The sequence below is a fragment of the Pipistrellus kuhlii genome, unplaced genomic scaffold (assembly GCF_014108245.1).
Source record: "Pipistrellus kuhlii isolate mPipKuh1 unplaced genomic scaffold, mPipKuh1.p scaffold_m20_p_24, whole genome shotgun sequence".
In the NCBI taxonomy this organism is placed as follows: domain Eukaryota; kingdom Metazoa; phylum Chordata; class Mammalia; order Chiroptera; family Vespertilionidae; genus Pipistrellus; species Pipistrellus kuhlii.
The window spans coordinates 5,195,612-5,218,402 of NW_023425523.1; the positions used below are offsets into that span (position 1 = coordinate 5,195,612).

A 22,791-nucleotide genomic window follows, 5' to 3' on the forward strand; every position below is an offset into this window, starting at 1 on the left:
TAATTTGACACTGTGTCATTTATCAGCATTTTCTCCCATTTAAAATATAATTTTAGTTCCTTAATATCACTAAAATCTATACTATTAATATAATACACTTCAGTCGATAGTGAGATTCAAGATAGCTGGGCTGTTCTTTTTGTTATTTAAAAAAGTAAAAACCAGCCCTATCAGCGTGGTTCAGTGGTTGAGTGTTGACCTATGAACCAGGAGGTCACGCACGGTTCCACTCCTGGTCAGGCCACATGTCCAGTGGCGGGCTTAATCCCCCAGTGTGGGGTGTGCAGAAGGCAGCCAATCAATGATCCTCATCATTGATGTTTCTGTCTCTCTATCCCTCCCTTCTTCTCTGAAATGAATAAAAATATATTAAAGGAAAATTAAAATAAAAAGTAAAACCCAGTTGAAAAGTGACTCCAGACTAAGCTGAAATCAAGAATGGGAACAGATCCCTGGCTAGTTTGGGTCAATGGATGGAGCGTCGGCCTACGAACTGAAGGGTCCCAGGTTCGATTCTGGTCAGGGGCACATGCCTGAGTTTTGGGCTCGATCCCCAGTTGGGGTGTGTGGAAGAGCCGATTGGTAATTCTTTCTCATCTTTTAAATTTTTTTTTTATAATATATTTTATTGATTTTCCACAGAGAGGAAGGGAGAGAGAGATAGAGCTAGAAACATCGACATCGACCAGCTGCCTCTTACACCACCACCCCCATCCCACCCCCCACCCCCGGCATTGGGGATGTGCCCACAACCAACGTACATGCCCCTGACCGGGATCGAACCTGGGACCTTTCAGTCCGCAGACCGATGCTCTACCCACTGAGCCAAACCGGCTCCGGCTCTTTCTCATCTTTGATGTTTCTATCTCTCTCTTCCTCTCCCTTCCTCTTTGAAATCAATCTATATATATATATATATATATATATATATATATATATATACACACACACACACACACACACACACACACACACACACACACATATATATATACATATATATATATATATATATATATGTATATATATATATTAAAAAAAAAAGAAAAAGAATGGGAGCAGAATAAAAAAACATTAATACATCACAATTTTTTCTAATCAAGGTCCACTTCACCCTGAAGAAGGAACTGGTAGGGACGGCCCCTGGGCGGTTGTACTGGGTGCCTGTGTTAGTCTGCTCTCTGCCTTAGCAAATGCCATAGCCTGGGCGGCTTAACAACAGAGTCCTTTTCTCACAGCTCTGGAGGCTGCGTGTCCCAGAGCAGGGTGCCAGCATGGTCGGGTTCTGGCGAGGTTCTTCCTGGATTGCAGATAGCTGCCTTCTCACTGTCCTCACCTGGCTGAGAGCTCTGCTGTCCCTTCCTCTTCTCAAAAGGGCAGCACTCTGTAACATCAGGATTCAGCCCTTATGACCATATTCAACCTTAACCACATCCTTAAAAGCCCTGTCTCCAGTACAGTCAGATGGGGGGAGAGGGGAGTTGTTAGGGCTTCAATATACAAAATCTGGGGGACACAATTCAATCTAGATAGCAGTGCCATTAGTCTTATTATTTTGCTAATGACCCTCATATATAAGTTTTTGTGTTTTTTTTTCAGACAGAGAGGAAGAAAGAGGGAGAGAGAGAGAGAAACATCTATTTGAGAGTGGAACATTGATCAGCTGCCTCCTGCATACCTCACACCTCCTCTTGGGGATGGAGCCTGCAACCCTAGCATGTGCCCTGACCAAGAATCGAACCCACAACCTATCAGTGCACAAGTTGATGCCCTACCAATTGAGCCACACCAGCCAGAGCTAAGAAGTATTTTTATGGGAATTTATATTAAGACTTTTAGCCCTAACTGGTTTGGCTCAGTGGATAGAGCATCAGCCTGCAGACTCAAGGGTCCCAGGTTCCATTCTGGTCAAGGGCATGTACCTTAGTTGCAGGCACATCCCCAGTAGGGAGTGTGCTGTTTCTAACTCTCTATCCCTCTCCCTTCCTCTCTGTAGAAAATCAATAAAATATATTTTAAAATAAAGATAATAACAAAAAAAAGTATTCTGTTGCACTAGCTAGATTTCAGGTGCTCAATAGCTCCATGACGAGTAGCTACTGCACTGAACAGTGTTGATATATAACATTTTCATTATCACACAAGTGGTCTCTCTTAGGTTAGTTCATTTTTTTTTTAATCTACAGAAAATCTCAAGTGTACACAGAAAGAAGATAATATCATGAGCCCCACCTTCAACAATTAACCTTTTGCTAATTTAGCATCTTACCTATTCTCCCACTATTTTTTGAGGTGAGAAGGGCAGTATTTTAAAGCAAATGTCAGATACTGAATCATATCATCTCTAGAATACTTCAGTATGAAAATCTAACAAGAGTTTAAAAGGTAGTCCAAATACTATTATGCCCTAACAAAAATTAACATTAATTCCTTAATATTCCATCTAATAACCAACCCCAACTTAAAAAAAAAAAACAAAAAAAAAAAACTCGAGTATCTTTTTGAGTTTGTGTGTTAGTGTTTATTGCTGCTGTAACAAGTTATTGCAAATTTAACGACTTAGAACAAAATCAATATCTTACCATTGTACTAGGTTGAAAGTCTGACATGTTCCTCACTGGGCTACAATGAAGGGGCCAGCAGGGCATTCTTTTCTGGATGTTTTAGGGAGGAACCTGCTTGTTTGCCTCTTTCACCTTCTAGAGGCGACATTCTTTGGCTCATGGTCCACTCTCATCTTCGGAGCTAGCCCTGTTGCATCTCTGACCCTTCTTCTGTGGTCATCTCTCCCTCTGACCCGAGCCGGGAAAGGATCTCAGGTTTTAAGGACCCAGGTGATCATAAAGGACCCACCTGGATAACGCAGGCTAATCTCCCCAGTCCAGGCCCTTTATCTTAATCACACCAGCAAAGGCTCTTCAATGTAAGGTAATACGCAGGTCCCTGGGGTGAGAGGTGAGAGTGGGGGTTGTTATTCTGCCTAACACAGTTTGTTTGCAAAAGGCTCTAAAGCTGTCACCGAATTTGGTTGGTATGTGTAAATATTTTAAAACCCATAATAGCTCCCCTCCCCCACTTTAAGTGTAGTTCTGTCTTTAAAAAAGCCATCCTTTTTTTTTTTTTTTGAGAGAGAGAGCATGTTTGTTAGATACTCAAGCAGAATGTCTAATACACAGCAGTTATTCACTTGAAATGGTTGGTTTGACTGTATTTAAACTGGTCTTCTTAACTAAAAACTATAATAAAACTCCGACTAGAAATTTTTAAAAAGGGGAAATAGTTCCTTGGCCTCTCATCCATGGAGAAGGCGTTGTCTGGAGAGTCGCTTGGCTGCTTCCCAAGAGGCCTCCGGAGGTGGCATTACTTGGGAGAATGTAGTCTATAGTGATTCCCGGGATTGCAGGCTCAGAAACCAATTTCATCAGCATCTCTCGGGGCGGATCTCCGAAACCAAGCTCACCACACCAGGGTATGTATGGGGAAACAGATGCCAATTTACAAACGGAAAACTTGCAGCTGTGGCCAGCAGTCTTCCCTTCTCCAGGCAGACCCATGTGGGAAACGGAAACATAATTATGAAGGTGAATCAAAACGAGGGGAGTTAAACGCATTCATTGCCTAGGCTTCAGGCAGATAAGGATACAGTTAAAACAGAAATACCAGCTCTCAGGGCCTGGGGACCACCTGCGAAATGGCCTCGTTCCCGACACTGGAAATCGGGCTCGAGTTTTCGCTTCCCCGGATGACACCCACCCAAACACCGTCTGTTTGGAGGTGGTGACTGCATACTTCTACTCTAATTTATTGAAATGTTGATCTCAGCAGTAATTCAGAAAGGACAATTTTATTTCCAAGTTCTTCCAGGAAGCCTTATATCGATAGTTGCTTCTGAGAGCCGACAACACTGAGCATTGTGCCTGAAAACCAGGAACTTAAATTTTTTTTTTTTTAATAAGAAAATAAAGGAAAAAAACAAGAATGCATTTTCCCTTTTTTTGTGTGTAAAAAAGGAAGCAAGAATTTATTGACCGCAGCAGAAACACACTTAGGAGAGTGCAACAAGGAAGGGCATAGAAGCAACAGAGAGCCCAGGTGGGGCCGCGGTGGCTCACTGGGCAGGCAGAGAAAGGGGGGCCTTGGACACGGTTCAGGGGGTGAGCCCGGGACGAGCTGCCACTGCCCATTGCTCCCCTGGTTGCAATCACAGCAGGCCCCTAGAAGTTAGGGGATACGTGCCTGTGGGGGATGGCACAGGGAAGGGAATGGCACAGGTCTGTACCCTGGAGAGAGAAGGCCTATTTTTCTTTTTTCTTTTCTTTTTTGATTACAGAGAGGGAGGAGAGAAACATTAATGCACACCCCTCACTGGGGACTGAGCCCAGCAACCCGGGCATGTGCCCTGACCGGGAATCGAACTGTGAACTCCTGGTTCATAAGTAAATGCTCAACCACTGAGCCACACTATCCGGGCCGCCTATTTTTCTTTATGGGGTTTGCCTATTCACAACTAATGTAAGCTTTTGTTTAGGGGTCTGGTCTAGACAGGCACTCTGATAGAGTTGGTATTCTGCCTCCATGGTCCTTGAACCTGCTGGAAGGAGAAGCCCCAGAGGAGGTACTTTGTTCTCCCAGCACCGGGCACTGCTGGCTGGGAAGCATACAGCTCTTTGGTGTGCCTATTTATGAGTGTGCGTTCTAACGATGAGAGGAGAGCTTTTAAAACAAGTTCCCTCATCCCCGCTGAACTTCCCCTGAACAGCTTGAGGCAAGATTTCCTAACTTAGGCTGGTCCTCTGACTCTTCTCCTCTTTGGGGAAAACCAAAAACTTCTATTCCCCTTTTCAGAAGTGAGATTTGAGAATCCTATTAAAAGGGGTCCACCTTGGCCCGCAGGCATTTATGTCACAAGGCACCATGAGTCATCCTGTCAAGTTAGAACCTGCGTTTTCAAGCGATGCCTAACCTAGTTCCTGAGCCAGAGGAGGCCCTCAGATATTTGGCGGATGACTGAGGCAGAACTCCGGGATCTAAGGACAGTCATTCATCTGAGAAAGCCTTGTCCTTCCCCAACAATCCGGCCGCTTTGCAGCAACCAGAGTGAAAGACAAGCAGATCTAATCTCACCCAGCGCAGCCGAGTACAGGAGGAAAGCTGATACCTCAGGCTAACAGCTATTAAGGTTGTCGGGTAACACTTGATGTTACACTAGGAAGCAAATATACAATCAATGCATTTGTCGGAGTACAAGTGATAAGATGTACTAGATGTCTTGTATTTCAGTGCCTCGTCTTTCCTCCTCCCAGCCCCCCTTTCTGGAAATATAATGGTTATGTATTTGCTTCTAACAACTCTGACTGCTGTTTATTGAAAATTGAGATGCAGGTGACACTATGCTATAGAAGATGAGGGATATAAGACCTTTTATTCCCCCTACTCGACAGAATAAAGTCCATTATGTTGAAACTAATATTTCCAGTTGTTGCAGAGTGGAGTGGAAAAAGGAGATTTTAAGAGTCAGAATGGTTAGAATGTTGGCTCTGTAACATGTCAGCTGTTTGACTATGGGTAAGTTTTCCCCCTTAATCTCTAAATGGGCATAATTAACAGGCATTTTAAGAGCGATTGTAAGGTTTATATGAGAACATAGGCAAATGCTTTGTTCTGTGCTTAATGAATGCCAAAACCAACATAGTGCCATACGTCAGGTGCTTTTTTATAGCACCCTGACCCTAATAGCTGGTCGCATGTTTGTCAGTGTCCCTAATTAGTAACTCTAGATTCCGTTGAATATATAAATATTTAAAAGGTTCTGCATTGCCGAAACCTGTTTGGCTCAGTGGATAGAGCTTCTGCCTGCAGACTGAAAGGTCCCAGGTTCAATTCCGATCAAGGGCATGTACCTTGGTTGGGGCACATCCCCAGTGGGGGGTGTGCAGAAGGCAGCTGATCGATATTTCTCTCTCATCGATGTTTTTAACTCTCTACCCTTCTCCCTTCCTCTCTGTAAAAAAGAAAAAAAAATCAATAAAAAATATTTTTAAAAAAGGTTCTGCATCTTGCATCTACTACTATTTGAGACTCAAGATTGAGAAGTGGGTTTCCAGTTGAAATATACTGGCTAAGTAATTGACAAACTATTTCCAGGATATTTCATATCTGCCCACTTCAATATAAACATTTTGCAGTTTTTGTTTTGGTTTTAGAGATCAACCCCTTTTTTAAACATGAAATTGTGTTTATTTGTTGGTCACTTATCATTGAGAGGGTTCTTAACGATTTTTTTCCAGGAGTGCATCAGGACTAGACAATTGAAGTTTTACAGTTCCGCTTTTGTGCTTATAATTGTTTTCCTTGAATTTGGAAATATTTTCTTTCTTTTTTGTTAATCCTCACGTGAGGATATTTTTTACCATTGATTTTTAGAGAGAGTGAAAGGGAGATAAGGAGGGGGAGAAGAAGAGAGAATGGGAGATACACATCAATTGGTTGCCTCACACACTCCCCTGAGCAAACTGGGGATCAAACCTGCAACCCTTGGGTGGGTGGACCAATGCTCTAACCAGAGAACATAGATCACGGTTATCAATATTTTTCTTAAAACCTTTTCATCAAGCTAGCAATTCTTTTTGAATTGGATCAAATTCTCCCTTTCCAGAAATGTTTTTGATGTTTATTCTTTCTTAAAATTTTTTTGTTTTGAGAGAGAGACAGGGAGAGAAACATCAACTTGTTGTTCTACTTATTTATGCATTCATTGGTTGATTCTGGCATGCCCTGACTGGGAATTGCACCTGCAATCTTTGCATATCTGGGTGATGCTCTAATTAACTGAGCTACCCAGCGAGGGCCAGTTTGATGCTTATTCTTACTAGTCTCTTTACCACATTCCCCCCACTTTGAGAGGCCGCAGATCACTCTTGGCTAGTGCAGGTTTGTGTCACTGCATTCTTCCCTGGTTCTACATGGTTTTAACAACCCCCTGAATGCTTCATTCAGTTCATCTGAGCATCATGCATGTTTGTGGAATACTAGTTACACACCGAGTATACATGAATCTGAAGGCTCCGCCTGGAAACAAACGATAGACATTCAAAGGCCTTAGAGTTTGCAAACTGGGAACACAACTAGGCAATACCCAGAGTGTTTTGAAGAAGAAAAACTAAGAGTTCTTATCGTTAAAACAAGTTCATTCTTGAGACGAATCAACCCTGCATTCTTCGCTTCTGGATTGGTCCAGATGATACTCTTCCAGATGCAGCGTGGTTTGGGTAATGGATGCCCTCATACTGCACCGCAGGGGTGGGAAGCAGTAAGGTTTTGCTGCCAAGAAGCTTACACCCCATAGGGGTAATAAAAAAAACAAAAAGCTACCCATTCAAGGCAGGTCGTCACAAAATCCAGAAGGGACACCCTCCCCTGCCCAAGCTGCTGGCACTTTCAGGAAGGATGGGGCTTGGAAAAACAGCAGGAGGCCAGATTTATTTCATTCACCGGTATTCATACATTATCCAGGAGGCATATTAAGAGTCCATTCTAATGCGCAGAGGACTCCATGGGGAAACCACAACCCGCTACGCGCTATTTCGGGACACACGGTCGCGGGAGGCCAAGGGTCTGCGTCGGGGCTGCGGGTCTCCCGCAACCGCCACACCCGCCCTTCCTGGGGGTCCAGCCAGCCCTGAGCCTGCCGGTCCGGGCGGGTCCTCCCCTCGCCGGGCTCGGAGGGTCCTGCCCGGAGTTTGCTTTCCGCGCAGGCACCTGCCTGGCCGCCCCGCGCGGCGGGGTCCTGCGGCGCCTCGGGGAAGCGCGGCGATTGGCTGGCGGGGCCGGGACGGGCTCGGCACCGTTTGACAACCGCAGTCTGCGGGAGGCAGGGCTGAGGCCGCCGCGCTGGGAGGGGCCGCCCGGAGGAGGACGGACGGACGGACCGATGCTCTGACGCGCGGCGGAGGGAGGACCGACGCCAAGCCCAGACCGCCGCCCTTGCGTTCCCGCCCCACGCGGAGCCGGCCACTTCGGGCCCCGGCCGCCGGCCTCCCCGCCGCCCTCGCCGCCGCCGCCGCCGCCGCCTCCCCGGGCTCGCCCTCAGGTGAGTGACTCCCGGAGGCGGAGGCAGGCTCGGGCCGCGCCGCACACCTCACGTTGCCATGGTCACCCGTCGCCGCCTGTCAACACCTGCCGGGGCTGCGGGCCGGGCGACCCCAGGGCGGCGCTCGCGGCCGGGGTGGGGGGTCTGGGGTGCTGGCCGGGTGGGATGGGTGGCGGGCGAGGCCCCCGCGCCGCGAGGATGGGGACCTGGGGACAGCGAGGCCGATGCCAGGCTGCCGCCCCGGGACCACACCTTCCCCTCGCTGCCAGCCCGGCTCCGGGGGCACCGAGCGGCCGCCGAGAGGCGGGAGCGGGGCGGACGGCGGGGTCTCTTCCTTCCTCGCTCCTTGGCCGGGCCCAGGGGTGCGGGGGGGCAGCCGCGGGGCTGGGAGCTGGGGGCGAGGGGCAGCCCCGCGAGGCCGGGTCTGGCCGTTCTCACGTCGGCCGACCACGGGAGCGGCCTCTGGGGATCTGGACGGGGGTCCGAGGGAAGGGCGGAGCCCGGGCGGGGGCGCCTGCCTGCGGGATGCGGGAGGCGGTCACGCCGCTCTCGGGGGTAACCTGGGTCCCTGTGCTGGAGAGAAAGGGCTTGGGGCTGTCGCTCCGGGGCCAGGCCTTGGCCAAAAGGGCCGGGGGCGGGGGCAGGCGGCAGCGGCGTTTGACCAGCATCTGATTTTCCTTCTCTGTACCCAGACTCGCTCACTCACCACGCGTGGTGTCTGAGCCGAGCTTTTTTTTTTTTTTTTTGGCAACTTGGTTCCCTGCATAATGAAGGAGAAGCCCTTTGTTCCACCCAGATTCATAGGTTGTGATCCCAGCACTGACTTCCCTCCCTTTGTTGTGGACTTCAGAGAACACTTCAAGAAGTTCATGGCTCAGACGTAAACATGTCGTTTTTCATGCGCTAGGAAATGTTTTTTTCACGGTAAATCCAAGTACATTTTTTTTTTTTTTTTGTCTCCAGCTTTGGCATGTGTTTGCATTGAAATTTTACTAGAAAGAAGCAATGCCTAAGGGCCCATTTTCCTTTATATGACATATTCTCGAGGTCTCATTTAGAAGGAAGATGTAATGAACCTTAGGCTTCAGGGGGATAGATTGCTTCCACCCAGGAAAGAAAAAAATACAAGGATGGAAAAGACAAATTGCGCATAACGGTATATGGTTAGCTTTAAAGTAACACCCCGAATTTAGATACCATTATATATGAATTTTAAATTTTTTTCAATTACAGTTGACAGTATCCTATCAGTTTTAGGTAAACTAATTATGTAATTTTTGTGTGAAGGGATTTTAAACTGTTTATCTTCCTCCCTCCAACTTCCCAGTTCTCTCTCCCCCGACCCCTTTTTTAAAGCTGGTAATGGGAATGTATCGTAGAGGAAAGGGGTATTAGCTTACGTACCTCCTATAACTGTGTTCAGCCTCTTCTGTTTGTGAAGTAGAATTTATTGAGTACTTACTGAATGGACAGCTTGGCATAGGCTTCGGTTTGAGAAACACTTCAAAATAAGTATGAAAAGATGCAGTTTTCCTTAGGTCAGTAACCCGGAAGTCAGACAGCCAGGATTTAAGTTTCCCTTTGCTGCTGATTACAATCTTGGAAGAGCTGCTTACCCTTCTAATGACTCTGATTTCTAGATCTGTAAAATGGGGATAACACCTGCTGTTGTTTTAGTCTGGAAATAAGCTCTGAAGTTGAACAAAATAATGTATTTGAAAGCACTCTGGAAAAAAAAATGTAAGGCACCAATTGATTACCTTTTAATATTACAGTGGAGCTTTGGCGGGGATAATTAACATTTTCTGCATCATCTATTGAGCATTTTCAGGGCCAGAACCTTATTTCTCACAATGGCCTTAAAAGGCTCCTGGGAACTATTAAGGTGCAGTTTTCCTCCCCCAAAGAGGTCCTGATTACTGTGTGACGTGGAGAAAAGGGGGTTTCTCCCTCTATGTGGGTCAGGGATGTGTTCCTGCTTTCTGTAGGAGGGTCTCAGGTTTAGAAAATAAGGCTATGGCGAATAACTGTGACTGGAGTTTCATTTGGTATTAAATAATCCTCAGTGTGGGTTATTGGCTCTTGATTTATAGAGAAATGGTTTATCTTGTCCTGTGGTTTTCATCAGGAGTATTTGCAGTGTGAGAGGTAAGCTGTTCTATGCAGGAGTATGATAAATCTGGGGTCAGATAACATGGCACTTACCGGTACTTATGGAGTTGCCATCAATTTCACTTGAAGACTTGGATGAGATATGTTGTTCCTTTTCTTTTTTTAAGTAACAGCATTATTGCCATACTATTTGTTTCTTAGTCCTCACCCAAGGACATGTATAGACAGAGGAAGGGGAGGGGAACATCGATGTGAGAGAGGAACATAAATCTGGGATCCATCTGGCAACCTTTGTTGCACAAGATAATGCTCAACTAACTAAACCACTCTGGGTGGGCAAAAAAAAAAAAAAAAAAAAAAAAAAAAATATATATATATATATATATATATATATATATATTAATATTTAAACAAAAAGATAATATGGACAATTTCTCACTAATTTCTAAGGTAAATTAGACTCAAGATTTCTTGAATCCTAATTATGTCCTCTTGTGTTTGTTTTTGTTTTAATTCTTTATTGTTTAAAGTATTTAATTCTTTATTGTTTAAAGTATTATTGTGTAAAGAATCTTTTTTACCCCATTAACCTCTCCCTTCTCCTTCCCACCCCTCTGTCCTCTTGTTTTTACCCCTGAAATATCACAATGTTGTAGTAGAAAGGAGACCTTTACATTGCATTTGTAAGTCTTTTATGGTACTCTTTATATTTTAGTTGTTTCGTTGTATTCATTGTATAGTGCCTGCATCATGGGAAGTGTTAGTTTCGCTGTATACAGTGGCTGACCAGACCACACCTGGTATGTTGTGTTCAATTTGAGATGTTTTAAGTGGGAGATTAACAAATGTTAAGAGAAGAACGACCAGAATGGTGGGAGACATAAAAGCTATTGAGAAATGGTTGAAGGAAGTAGGGGAATAAACACAATTATTGTCAGATTTAAATATGTGTACGTTTTTAACATAACAAACTTGTATTATGCTGACCCTGAAGACATAACTAGATGAAAGTCACAAATAGATCTCAGTTCGAAATTAGGAAGAAAATACATTCTTGTGGGGGGGAAAGTGGAGTTCTGTATCCTCTATTGTTGTGCAACAAATTTCCCCTAAAGTTAGTGGCTTAAAACAACAAATCGCGGCCTTTCTGAGGGTCTGGAATCTGGGCATAGACCAGCTGGGTGCCTCTGACTGGAGGTCTCCTAGGGTTGTAGTCAAAGCTGCCACAGGGCTGTGGTCTCATCTGAAGACTGGCCGGGGCCTGTTCCTTCTAGGCTGTTGGACTTTTACAATTACCATATTTTCCGGCGTATAAGACGACCTTTGAACTGAAAAAAAGTCAACCGAAAATCGGGGGCAAAAGACCAAAATTGCACAAAAATTACCTGCAGATCTTGACGGCAAAGTAAGTCTTTTCTTTGAAGTGGAGGGTAGTCTTATACAGTGAATATAGGCCTAAACCTGTGTTTTAACTGTAAAATTAGGGGGTCGTCTTATACGCCGGAAAATACGGGGTAAATGACCCGGCAGTAGCCTAAGTGTTTGAAGTGCTGTTTTGTTAAAAGAATAGCCAGCAGATTTCTTTTTTCATTTTTTAAAAGGAAAGGTGCGGTGGTCCTATGTTGTATTTGATTTTTTTTTTTTTCTTTAGTGGCTTCACAGGACTTCATTTACTTATCCACACTTTTTCTTGCAAACTGGAATTGTAAAGCACCAGAGTTCAGTATTAGGCATCCTGTAATAGTTGGAATTAAAAGAGAGTGCTTTTTATTGTGTAGGATAGAATTGTGGTCTAATGGAGCCTTTCTTAAGCACTTTTTTCTTGACTACAAAATTTATAGTGGCTGTACCCCAATATCTTTAATGTTATACTTCTGAATGATTTTTAGTTTTGTATGTTTTTCTTTCTCGTTAACGTGTATTATAAGTAAGTAAAGTAATCTCATCACAAAGGAACGTTTAAATCATATCTATTTATAATTGGTTAGAAAGCTACCATTGATATTTTTTTCATAAAATCTTTTCCATATCTATGTATGGAAATGCACATAGAAGTTGGTCTGCAGGCAGTCCCTGGGTTACTTTTTGCTGTCAGTCGGAACCCACCTACATAAGTCACGCACATGGAGCACAGACAGCAGCAATGAAGTGAAACAGTAAAAAAATTTAAAAGAAAGATAATAATCCCTGACCTTTACTTGTGGTAAATAAATAATAAAAAACATAAAGCACATGTGTACATACATCGAAATGACGGAATTTTTTTTAAATAAATAAATGGGAGATAGCAACATAACCATGAAACTACCTAAGTCAAGTCCGACATAACCAGAGGACTGCCTGTATTTCTGTTGTCATTATATCTTTTTTTCTTATTGTTAACATTTTATCTTTAATCTTAGATTTCTAAAAATAACTTTATTTCTGCTTCCTTAATACATTCTTCTAATCTTGCTTCACTAAGAATCAATAAGAATATACATATTGATTCAAAGAGTCCATCTGAAATTTAGTGCCTGTGGATATTGTTATTTAAGTACTGAAATATTAACCACCTTCCAGCTGGTTTCCAGATGAGCTTATTATTATTGTTTGGATCATTTGCCCTCCCCCCAACACATACTCCAATCAAGGATCAAACCCACAACCTGGGTATATGCCCTGACCAAGAATTGAACTGGCGACTTTTCAGTGCACGAGACAATCAACTGAACCACACTGGTCAGGGCCAGATGTACTTATTATTATTAAAATATATTTTCTAATATTTATTTATTTATTTATGTATGTATGTATGTATTTATTTTTTACAGAGAGGAAGGGAGAGGCATAGAGAATTAGATGTATGCCAAAATATGGAAATGATGAGAGAGAAACATTGATCAGCTGCCTCCTGCACACCCCCTACTGGGGATATACCCGCAACCAAGGTACATGCCCTTGAACAGAATCAAACCTGGGATCTTTCAGTCCGCAGGCCGATGCTCTATCCACTGAGCCAAATCAGTCAGGGTCAGATGTGCTTATTATTAAAGAAAACTCGGGTGGAAGCGCTGGAGAGAGGTCAATGGGGGAAAAAGGAGATATATGTAATACTTTAAACAATAAAGAATTTAAATTAACAAACTCTTGTTTCCTTACCTTACCTAGTCCAGGTATTGGATATAAGTAAAAATTTATTCCTTAAAGGAAAACGTTTTTGTGATATATTTTTACAGATAAATCTGCCATTTAATATGGAAATACTGAAACATCCTGAGTTTCCCCTTTTTTACTTTTGATTTTTAGTAGAATATACCCTATTTTTGGCTCTATACAAATTCTGGGTGGTGAGTCATTGTTCATGTGTACCATGAGCTGGCAGGTCCACCTAAGAGGCTGTCAGAGCTGACTTTGACTAAATAGTAGTTAGATTGAAGGGCCAGAGCTCCATTTTTTAATGGCTTTTAGAAATCGACTCTGTACTTTTCTTTAGACACTTCTTCATTGATTTTTAGTATTTTAAGTTAACATAACATTTTATACTATATACATCTCATTTTTAAAAAATTTATATATTTTTATTGATTTCAGAGAGGAAGGGAGAGGGAGAGAGAGAAACATCAATGATGAAAAAAAATCACTAATCTACTGCCTACTGCATGTCCCCACTCTGGGGATCGAGCCCGCCACCGCGGCATATGCCCTGACCAGGAATCACCCATGACCTCCTGGTTCATAGGTAGCTGCTCAACCACTGAGCCACACTGGCTGGCTATGCATCGCATTTAAAAGATAATTTTAGTTCCTAAGCTAGTTAATTCTTACTGATTTATAGTCTCTCTGAGGAGGCAGGAAGAAGCATTTATTATTGAGTTCTTTTTTAAAAAAATATATTTTTATTTATTTCAGAGAGGAAGGGAGAGGGAGAGAGAGAAAAACATCAATGATGAGAAAGAGAATCATTGATTGGCTGCCTCCTGCACGCCCTTTACTGGGGACTGAGCCCGCAACCCAGGCATGTGCCCTTGACTGGAATAGAAACCGGGGGACCCTTCATTCCACAGGCTAATGCGCTGTCCAAACTGCCTAGGGCTATTATTGAGTTATTTTCCTTCGAATTAGAGAAAAATTCTGGTTTTGTAATGATTAATAGTCTAAGGAGATTAAAATTGTTTATTAATTAAACAGTATTTTAAAAACTAAAAGCCCAGTGTGCGAAATCCCTCAGCCCCGCCTACCTGCACAGCCTCACCGGCTCACAGCCCAGCCACCTGTGTGCACCCCGCCCACCTGCACACGCAGCCTCCTGGTGAGCAGCCTTTGGTCGATCCACCGTGACAGCGGCATGACCAAGGGGTTTTTATAACAGAGATGTACAGTAGTCCCCCTTACCCATGGTTCCAGTTATCTGCAGTCAATCCCAGTCTGAAAATATTAAACGGAAAACTTGAACTAAATCATTCATAAGTGGTGAATTGGGCACTATTCTGAGTAGCATGCTGGAATCTCACACAGTCCCGCCTCGTCCTGCCCTACAGGAGTCATACTTTATCCACACTCACCGTGTGCGCTCCTCGGCCGTTGGCTACTTATTAGCTGTTTTGGTTATCAGATTGACTGTTGCAGTATGACTGCGCTTGTAGTTCAGGTAATCATTATTTTATTTAATAATGGCCCCACAACACGAGAGTGGTGCTGCTGGCAATTTAGATATGCCAAAGAGAAGCCATAACATGCTTCCTCTAAGTGAAAAGGTATGTCTATATAGGAAAAAACGTAGTATATAGGCTTCAGTACTATCCATATTTCAGGCATTCTCGGGGGGGATCTTGGAATGTATCCCCTGCAGATAAGGGGATATTTATATTTGTGTGTGTGTGCGTGTGCGTGTGTGTGTGTGTGTGTGTGTGTGTATGTTTAGTATCTAATTTCTAAATCATACCTAGGATTTTGGAGCCACTCAAATATTTAGTTGTAAGACACCACTGCACTCGGACCAGCCAAGCCACTCAAATATTTAAATAACACAGGGTGGTTAGAAAAGAATAATTCTGAGATATAGTCATCAAGCACATGCCTATGTTTTATATTGTATACAGCAACAGTGAAGTTTAAAAGAATTAAAATTATGGGTCGAGTGATTAAAATATAGTACATCTCTATTGGGAATATTAGAGTATAGAATTAAAACTTGTCTTTTTAAATTAATTTTTAAAAATCCTGACCAATTCTAGGTTAACTAGGATATGTTTTCTGTATCTATTCAAAATTTAAATGTAAACTCAATGTAAAATATATATTTGTAATAATGAGTTTCTTTTAGGTTTTATTGACTGAAATGATGGCAGCATTAAACCTGAAGTTATGATTGCAAATATGACTATTGCTATAAATTCATAGTAACTCCAGAGATACCTAATATTTAGACTGAATGTTGAATAATATGTAGCCTATAAAATGTTAAATATCATTGTGTGTATTGAACAACATCAGAAAATTGTAGTCTTTTTTTAAAAAAATATATTTTATTGATTTTTTACAGAGAGGAAGGGAGAGAGATAGAGAGCTAGAAATGTCAATGAGAGAGAAATATCGACCAGCTGCCTCTTGCACACCCCCTACCGGGGATGTGCCTGCAACCAATGTACATGCCCTTGACCGGAATCGAACCTGGGACCTTTCAGTCTGCAGATCGACGCTGTACCACTGAGCCAAACGGGTTTCGGCAGAAAATTGTAGTCTTAATTCTGCACGAAGTTGTATTGTTGGTACATAGTGCCCTTTAAGAGATGCAGTAGGGAAGTATGATTTTTTTTTTTTAAATGAGAGTTTAGTTAGTGAAAGTCATTCCTTTGCTAGGAATAATTATCTGAAGATTTGGGGAATGCTCAAATTGCTAATCATTGTGCACTAGGAGCAATCTCAGGGGGATAATTCTGAAATGTGGTTAGAATTCAGTGAGTGGAAATACCATTAAATTTACTGTCTTTTGGATAAAGTCTATGATCAGGAGGGTAAGCTCAGAAGACAGCAAAGGGAAACCCAAAGCATGAGGAGTCAGGTGGCAGGCTTGCTGGGAGAGAGGTTTGGGATTTGTCTGTTTCCTGAAGCAGGCATGTCTTTATTGATAAGTATTACAATTTCACTTCAAAATATCTGAACTAAATATCTCCAGGAAGCCTGTTATGCGTGCTTTCCAGACAGTTAGTAACACTTGGACATAAAGCAATAGGATTAATTTTTGTTTTTGTTCTGTTTAATGTTTAGGCTACCAACATGACGGCTGAAGAAACAGTGAATGTAAAAGAAGTCGAAATCATTAAGCTAATGTTAGACTTTTTGAACTCAAAGAAGCTGCACATTAGTATGTTGGCTCTTGAGAAGGAAAGTGGAGTCATAAATGGCCTGTTTTCAGATGATATGCTTTTCCTGAGGTATGAATTCATTAGCTGTGAGCTGTGTGGCTCCTTTAAAGCAATGTTAAGTATCAATAAGGTAGTACTTTATAGTCATGAAACGGCTATGTAAGTATAATTTGAAAAATGTTTGTGTTTATATTAAAACATTTACCAAACAATGTTTTCTGTAGAATGGTTTCAGAAGAAAGATCTAGAAGTCCATTAAAAAACCGGGAGTTATAGCTACATTGTGGTTGTGGCTTTGTTAAAATAAATAAATGACTAAGGAAGCAGGGACTCCAGAAAGAAAAAATATTTCTGAAATACCATTTTTTAGTCATAGAAATAAAACATTCTCATTATATAAACATATTCATTATAGAAAATATAGAAAAATAAGGAAGAAAAATCACTCTACCAGATTCTAGATACTCTACTAATAATTTTCTGTGCAGATTAAAAAATAACAGCAATTAAGAAAAAAATATTGCATTTATAATTTAGTATCCTGCTTTATCTATTAACATCATAAGGATTCTATGTGACTGCAGATTTATACTATACAAATTTTCAATTTTTATTAATTTCCTAATAGGCAATAAATTGTTTTCAAGTTTTCTTAAATAAATGCTCTACTGAGCATCTTTTTTTCTGTTTCTTGGATTAGAACAAGTTTCTTGGAAATGGAATTGCAGAGCAAAAGGGAATTAACGTTTGCCAAAATGGAAAGCTAAATATATCCTAACTTGAATTGGACAGAAAAAGAAAAGCCCACATTTCTGGACAGAAATGTATTTTATGCTTACGTGATAAAAATTACAAATATCCTTGACAAGTTGTACAGATTCTTGGACATGTGGCATTTTGTGATTTGGAAAGCCTTAAGAAATGAAGTGGTCCTAGTTCATAGGAAAGGAACTTAAAAAATTTATTTATTTGAGGGAGGAGGGGGGAAGGAGGGAAAAAAAAGAGGGAGGGAGGGAGAAAAAAAGGGAGAGAGAAAGGGAGAAACATCAATGATGAGAAAGAATCGTTGATTGGCTGCCTCCTGCACACCCACACTGGGGAGCTTAGTCCACAATATGTTAGGAACCGATCCTAAGGCCGCCTGTCTGGCCTGGTCTTTCAATCTAGCAGGGGCTCTCAAATACCCCCTTGAAACCTGTTGGTTTGTGAAGAAGTTTTACTGGTCTGAGGAAAAATGCATAGAATTAAGAAAGTTTTTCTTTAAACAAAACGGATTCATCTTAAAGGGCTGGCCTTTGAAATGGTCTCCTTCCTACATTTATTTATTAATAATTTTTCTTCTTAAAGTTTTATATTTTTATTGACTTCAGAGAGGAAAAGAGAGGGAGAGAGAGAGTTAAAAACATTAATGATGAGATCGGTTGCCTCCTGCATGCTACTTACTGGGGATGAAGCCCACAACCCGAGCATGTGCCCTGACCCAGAATCGAACGTGTGACCTCCTGTTTCATAGGTTGATGCTCAGCCACTGAGCCACACCGGCTGGGCTTTCCTACATTTTTAAATATTAAAATGCCCCTTTATAGAGTGATTATGATATTTATATTGCAATTGCTTTTTATTAATATTTCTTTGCAGAATCCAAAGTTGGCAATCCTGTGTAGATCCCCCATCCCTTTCTTTTTAAGTCTTACTGTTCAAAATATCCAAAAGGAGGGAAATTGCTGTTATAAAAGAGCAGCAGCAACAGGAATGTCCTGTAACTTAAAAGTTCCAATAGAACCTAAAGTAGAATGAAACCTGACCTTACTCCTTCCTGTTCTCATTCTCAGAGTGTAGACTTTAGTACTAACTGCCTCGGAGATGATTCACAATTTAGAGCAGGATTTTCCAACCTCTGCACTATTAACATTTTGTGTAAGATAATCCTTTGTTGTGCATGTCCTTGGGGGTGAGAGCATCCGATGCATTGTAGGATATTTACAGCATCTCTGACCTATGCCCAGTAGATGTCAGTAGCACCTCAGTTATGACAACCAAAAATATCTCCAGACATTGCAAATTGAGAAACACTGAGACAAGGACATATCACACACTAGCCCGTAAGTAATAGAGAATAATGAAAAAAACACACATATGTTAGAATGAGGAGTGGTTGTAGATTCACAAATTCTTCTCGTATAACATATGTTGTTACAAGTCAGTTGTAAAAAACATTTTTTTTTTATGATAGTGATTGAGGAACCAAGTAAACAGTTCATCCCATTACAAACTTCAGACTGAAGCTTTAATGCTATCTTGTCATCTCTTCTGCTTTTAATTAGTGTAACCCAGGTTTGATAAATGCATGGATTTTCCTTTATATAGGCAGCTAATCCTTGACGGTCAATGGGATGAAGTTCTTCAGTTCATTCAGCCTCTAGAATGTATGGAAAAATTTGACAAAAAGAGGTAAGATTTCATCTGAAGTTTAAAAAAAATTAATGTTTTATAACTTGCTATTTTTAAATGTATTTATTGATATTTTTTAGAGAGGAAGGGAGAGAGAGGGAGAAAAACATCAACGAGAGAGAAACATTGATGGGCTGCCTCCTGCACACCCTCTACTGAATTTTGTTTTCATATTATATTACATTTGACATCTTCCATGAAAACTTGATTTTTGTTTAGAATTAATTTTGGAAATAGAAATCCTTCCATCTTGTATTGAATTGTGTCTACTTGCTACTGAAATTATTTTAATTATGGTTTCAGTGTGATAAGCTTCATAAAATATTTTAAGAATGTCCTGAAAGCAAAGGTACTTACAGTAACTTACAATTGCATTTGATTTATGAGACATTGGAAAATTAAAAACTTTGAAGTTCTTTTTTAAAAATAAATAATTACTTCTTTAAGACACACTTAGCTTGTTTTAACAGCTTTAGGAACTTGAGTTCCATGTCCAGCCGTTGACATTGCTATAATTCAGCTTTTCAATCATCTTTATGCTTCACACTTTATTTTCCGCAGGTTCCGTTACATTATCCTGAAGCAGAAGTTTCTGGAAGCTTTATGTGTTAACAATGCAATGTCAGCAGAAGATGAGCCCCAGCATGTAAGATTTTTATTCCTGAAGGTTTGCGCCCTAGTCTTGTTTCAGTCATAAGTTCTTTTTATTCACTAAAACGAAAGATTAGTGTCATGAGTTTTTGAAATGTTTTTGAGCCACCGTCAGGTAAGCTCTGCTCCTTAGCAGTTGTAGTCCTTTCTGCCTGTAGTGAGGCTACAGTCTTCCCGTGACTTAGGCAGAGATGGTAACTGAATGGCTGGCTGGTGGGCGAGACGTGCGCCCGTCCTGTTCCTGTGGTTTAGGCAGCAATAGAGGCTTGACTTGGTGACTCGACATCAGTGCTTCTCTCGTCGCAGAAGTGGATTGTGTTTGCCTCTTCCTTCTGTCTGCTCATATTTCCTTTGATGCAGAAATGATGTTTTGGTAAAATGGTTATCTTTATGACAGTATAAGTTCAATGATACTAAATTCCTTTTGATTAGAGAATTACTATTCAAGTTTTAATATTAGTTATGGTTACATCTAAAACCAGTGAAACTGCCAAAACCGGTTTGGCTCAGTGGATAGAGCGTCGGCCTGCGGATGGAAGGGTCCTGGGTTCGATTCCGGTCAAGGGCACATACCTTGGTTGAGGGCACATCTCCCGTAGGGGGTGTGCAAGAGGCAGCTGATCGATGATTCTCTCTCATTGATGTTTCTAACTCTCTATCCCTCTCTCTTCCTCTCTGTGAAAAATCAATAAAATATATTTTAAAAATTAAAAATAAAACCAGTGAAATTTTTATTAAGTGCGAGTGAGTTTTCATTGAAATAAACTATAAAGAAATTACAGTGAGGACTTTTATATATAATAAATGTTTGTCAGATAATGATGTTTAAAAGTGAAAAAACAGGCTTGCTGAAGAAGCCAGGTTTGATCCCTAAAAGTGAAAAAACACTGGATTGTAAGTCACAGCCCTAATTTTTATTGTTTTCACCACTAATTGAATTACTTTGATTAAATATACATCCTACCTTTTCCTACATGTAAGATATAAAAGCTGGAGTACGTAAGCTGTGAGGTTCCTTACATCATTAAGAGCTTATGGAAAAAATAAAAATAAATAACAGCTTATGACAATATCACATTTACTATACAAATTACTGTAATTTGTCTCTCAGCTAAGCCTCCTCTTCTGTCTCTGCACGGTTCTTATAGCAAATGGACTGTCCGATATTCTTTCTCTTGATTCTTTCTTTCCCCACACAAATTTTCCTAAGCAGGTTTGAGAATGGCTCTTTTGCTTTTGAATAAGCTGGAGTGACAGTAAGTTATATAGACAATTGAATATTGGTTTGCATCAGTTTTCATTTTTAGAAAACTTAATTACCTTTAAAATTATACATTTGAAAATAATAGTCAAGCCTGAATTACAACACTGTTTTTATACTAGTAGATAAAAGCTTAATGTGCTAATTAATGAAATAATTTAATCTTTATTTTAGTAGTGAAAAATATTTTGGTCTCTGCTTTGAAATTTGTCAAATATCCTAAAAATCATAAGAATATTCTGTGACACTTGAGGTTATCCTTTTGCAATTGAATCGTTTGACAGTATGTGAAGTGTCTTTGTGTTTGAATGAAACACTCTCATTGCTTTCATATCTTATGTCTCTTTATAGTGATAACTTCTATTTTCTTACAGCTGGAATTTACCATGCAGGAAGCCGTGCAATGTTTACATGCCCTGGAGGAGTACTGCCCCTCTAAAGATGACTATAGCAAGCTCTGTTTGCTCTTGACTTTGCCTCGCCTGACCAATCACGCTGAATTTAAGGACTGGAATCCCAGCACTGCACGAGTTCACTGTTTCGAAGAGGCTTGTGTCATGGTTGCAGAATTCATTCCTGCTGATAGGAAGCTGAGTGAGGCAGGTTTCAAAGCAAGTAATAATCGTTTATTTCAGCTTGTCATGAAGGGCCTACTGTACGAGTGCTGCGTAGAATTTTGTCAAAGTAAAGCAACCGGAGAAGAAATCACAGAAAGTGAAGTCCTTCTTGGCATCGACCTCTTATGTGGCAATGGTTGTGACGATTTGGATCTGAGTTTGTTGTCATGGCTTCAGAACCTCCCCTCTTCGGTCTTCTCTTGTGCTTTTGAACAGAAAATGCTTAACATTCATGTCGATAAACTCCTGAAACCCACAAAAGCTGCATACGCTGATCTTTTGACTCCTCTTATCAGCAAACTTTCTCCCTACCCGTCATCTCCAATGAGAAGGCCTCAATCAGCTGATGCCTATATGACCCGCTCTCTGAATCCTGCCTTGGATGGCCTCACTTGTGGACTGACCAGTCACGATAAGAGGATCTCAGACATTGGGAACAAAACTTCTCCAATGTCACACTCCTTCGCTAACTTCCATTATCCAGGGGTACAGAACCTCAGCAGAAGTCTCATGCTTGAGAATACAGAATGTCACAGTATTTATGAGGAATCCCCTGAACGGTAAGATTTTGCTCATAAAATAATTAGGAAATTTCCACAAGTCTGAGATAATCTAATGGTTGTGTGTGGGTGTGAGTGGGTGTTTTCCTTAAAATTTTTTTTTTAATTGATTTGGAATGGGGGAAAGGGAGAAGGATTTGTTGTTCTACTCATTTATGCATTCATTGGTTGATTCTTGTATGTGCCTTGATTGGTGATCATAACATGCTAAAGGAGAGCTACTGTGCTCTGGATAAAGTATAAACATGTACTTTGGAAAAAGTTTACCTTGTTTTAAAGAATATTTGAGGTGTAAGTAAAACAATATTGGGAAGCTCAATTATGTTAAAGATACCACATGAAGAGGCTCCTACATGTTTGATGTCTGTATTCATTCAAAAATATTTGAATATCTACTATGTGCTAGCACCATGCTACATCCCGGGATCCAGTGACTGAGAAGATAAACAGGAAAGAGGGGTCTATAAAGGAGTGTGTAGTATTAATATTTTGAAGGTATCTTTTCACTTGAACACAAAATTCAAAACAAAAAGGAAGAAAAATCAGTTGAAATATGTAAGCTTTTGCTATTCAAAATATTAGTCTCAAAATTAAATGTTGTCCCCCTCCCCCCTACTCAGAAACACACAACAATCCTTAGGTGTGGGCCAGTGTTGGATTGAGAGTGTGAAGACCTGGACTCAAGTCTGAGCTTTATTTACTA

The 22,791-nt window shown here is 41.1% G+C and overlaps 1 protein-coding gene across 13 annotated transcripts in view; it reads left to right on the top strand.

Annotated features, from left to right (window-relative positions):
- The first annotated feature begins 7,820 nt into the window (after nucleotides 1–7,820).
- WDR47 (WD repeat domain 47) overlaps nucleotides 7,821–22,791 on the top strand; it is a 31,922-nt gene continuing 16,951 nt past the window's right edge. For 2 of the 13 annotated variants that reach the window (XM_045586940.1, XM_045586945.1), the window contains exons 1-5: nucleotides 7,822–8,089; nucleotides 16,451–16,617; nucleotides 18,916–18,999; nucleotides 19,561–19,666; nucleotides 21,286–22,088. In XM_045586940.1, the coding sequence (XP_045442896.1) occupies nucleotides 16,460–16,617; nucleotides 18,916–18,999; nucleotides 19,561–19,666; nucleotides 21,286–22,088 (1,151 nt within the window). In that variant the 5' untranslated portion in view covers nucleotides 7,822–8,089; nucleotides 16,451–16,459. Of the gene's footprint in view, nucleotides 8,090–16,450; nucleotides 16,618–17,563; nucleotides 17,801–18,915; nucleotides 19,000–19,558; nucleotides 19,667–21,285; nucleotides 22,089–22,791 lie in introns of those variants that run through there. The other 11 variants (XM_045586939.1, XM_036452601.2, XM_036452602.2 and 8 more) reach the window with 11 other exon arrangements.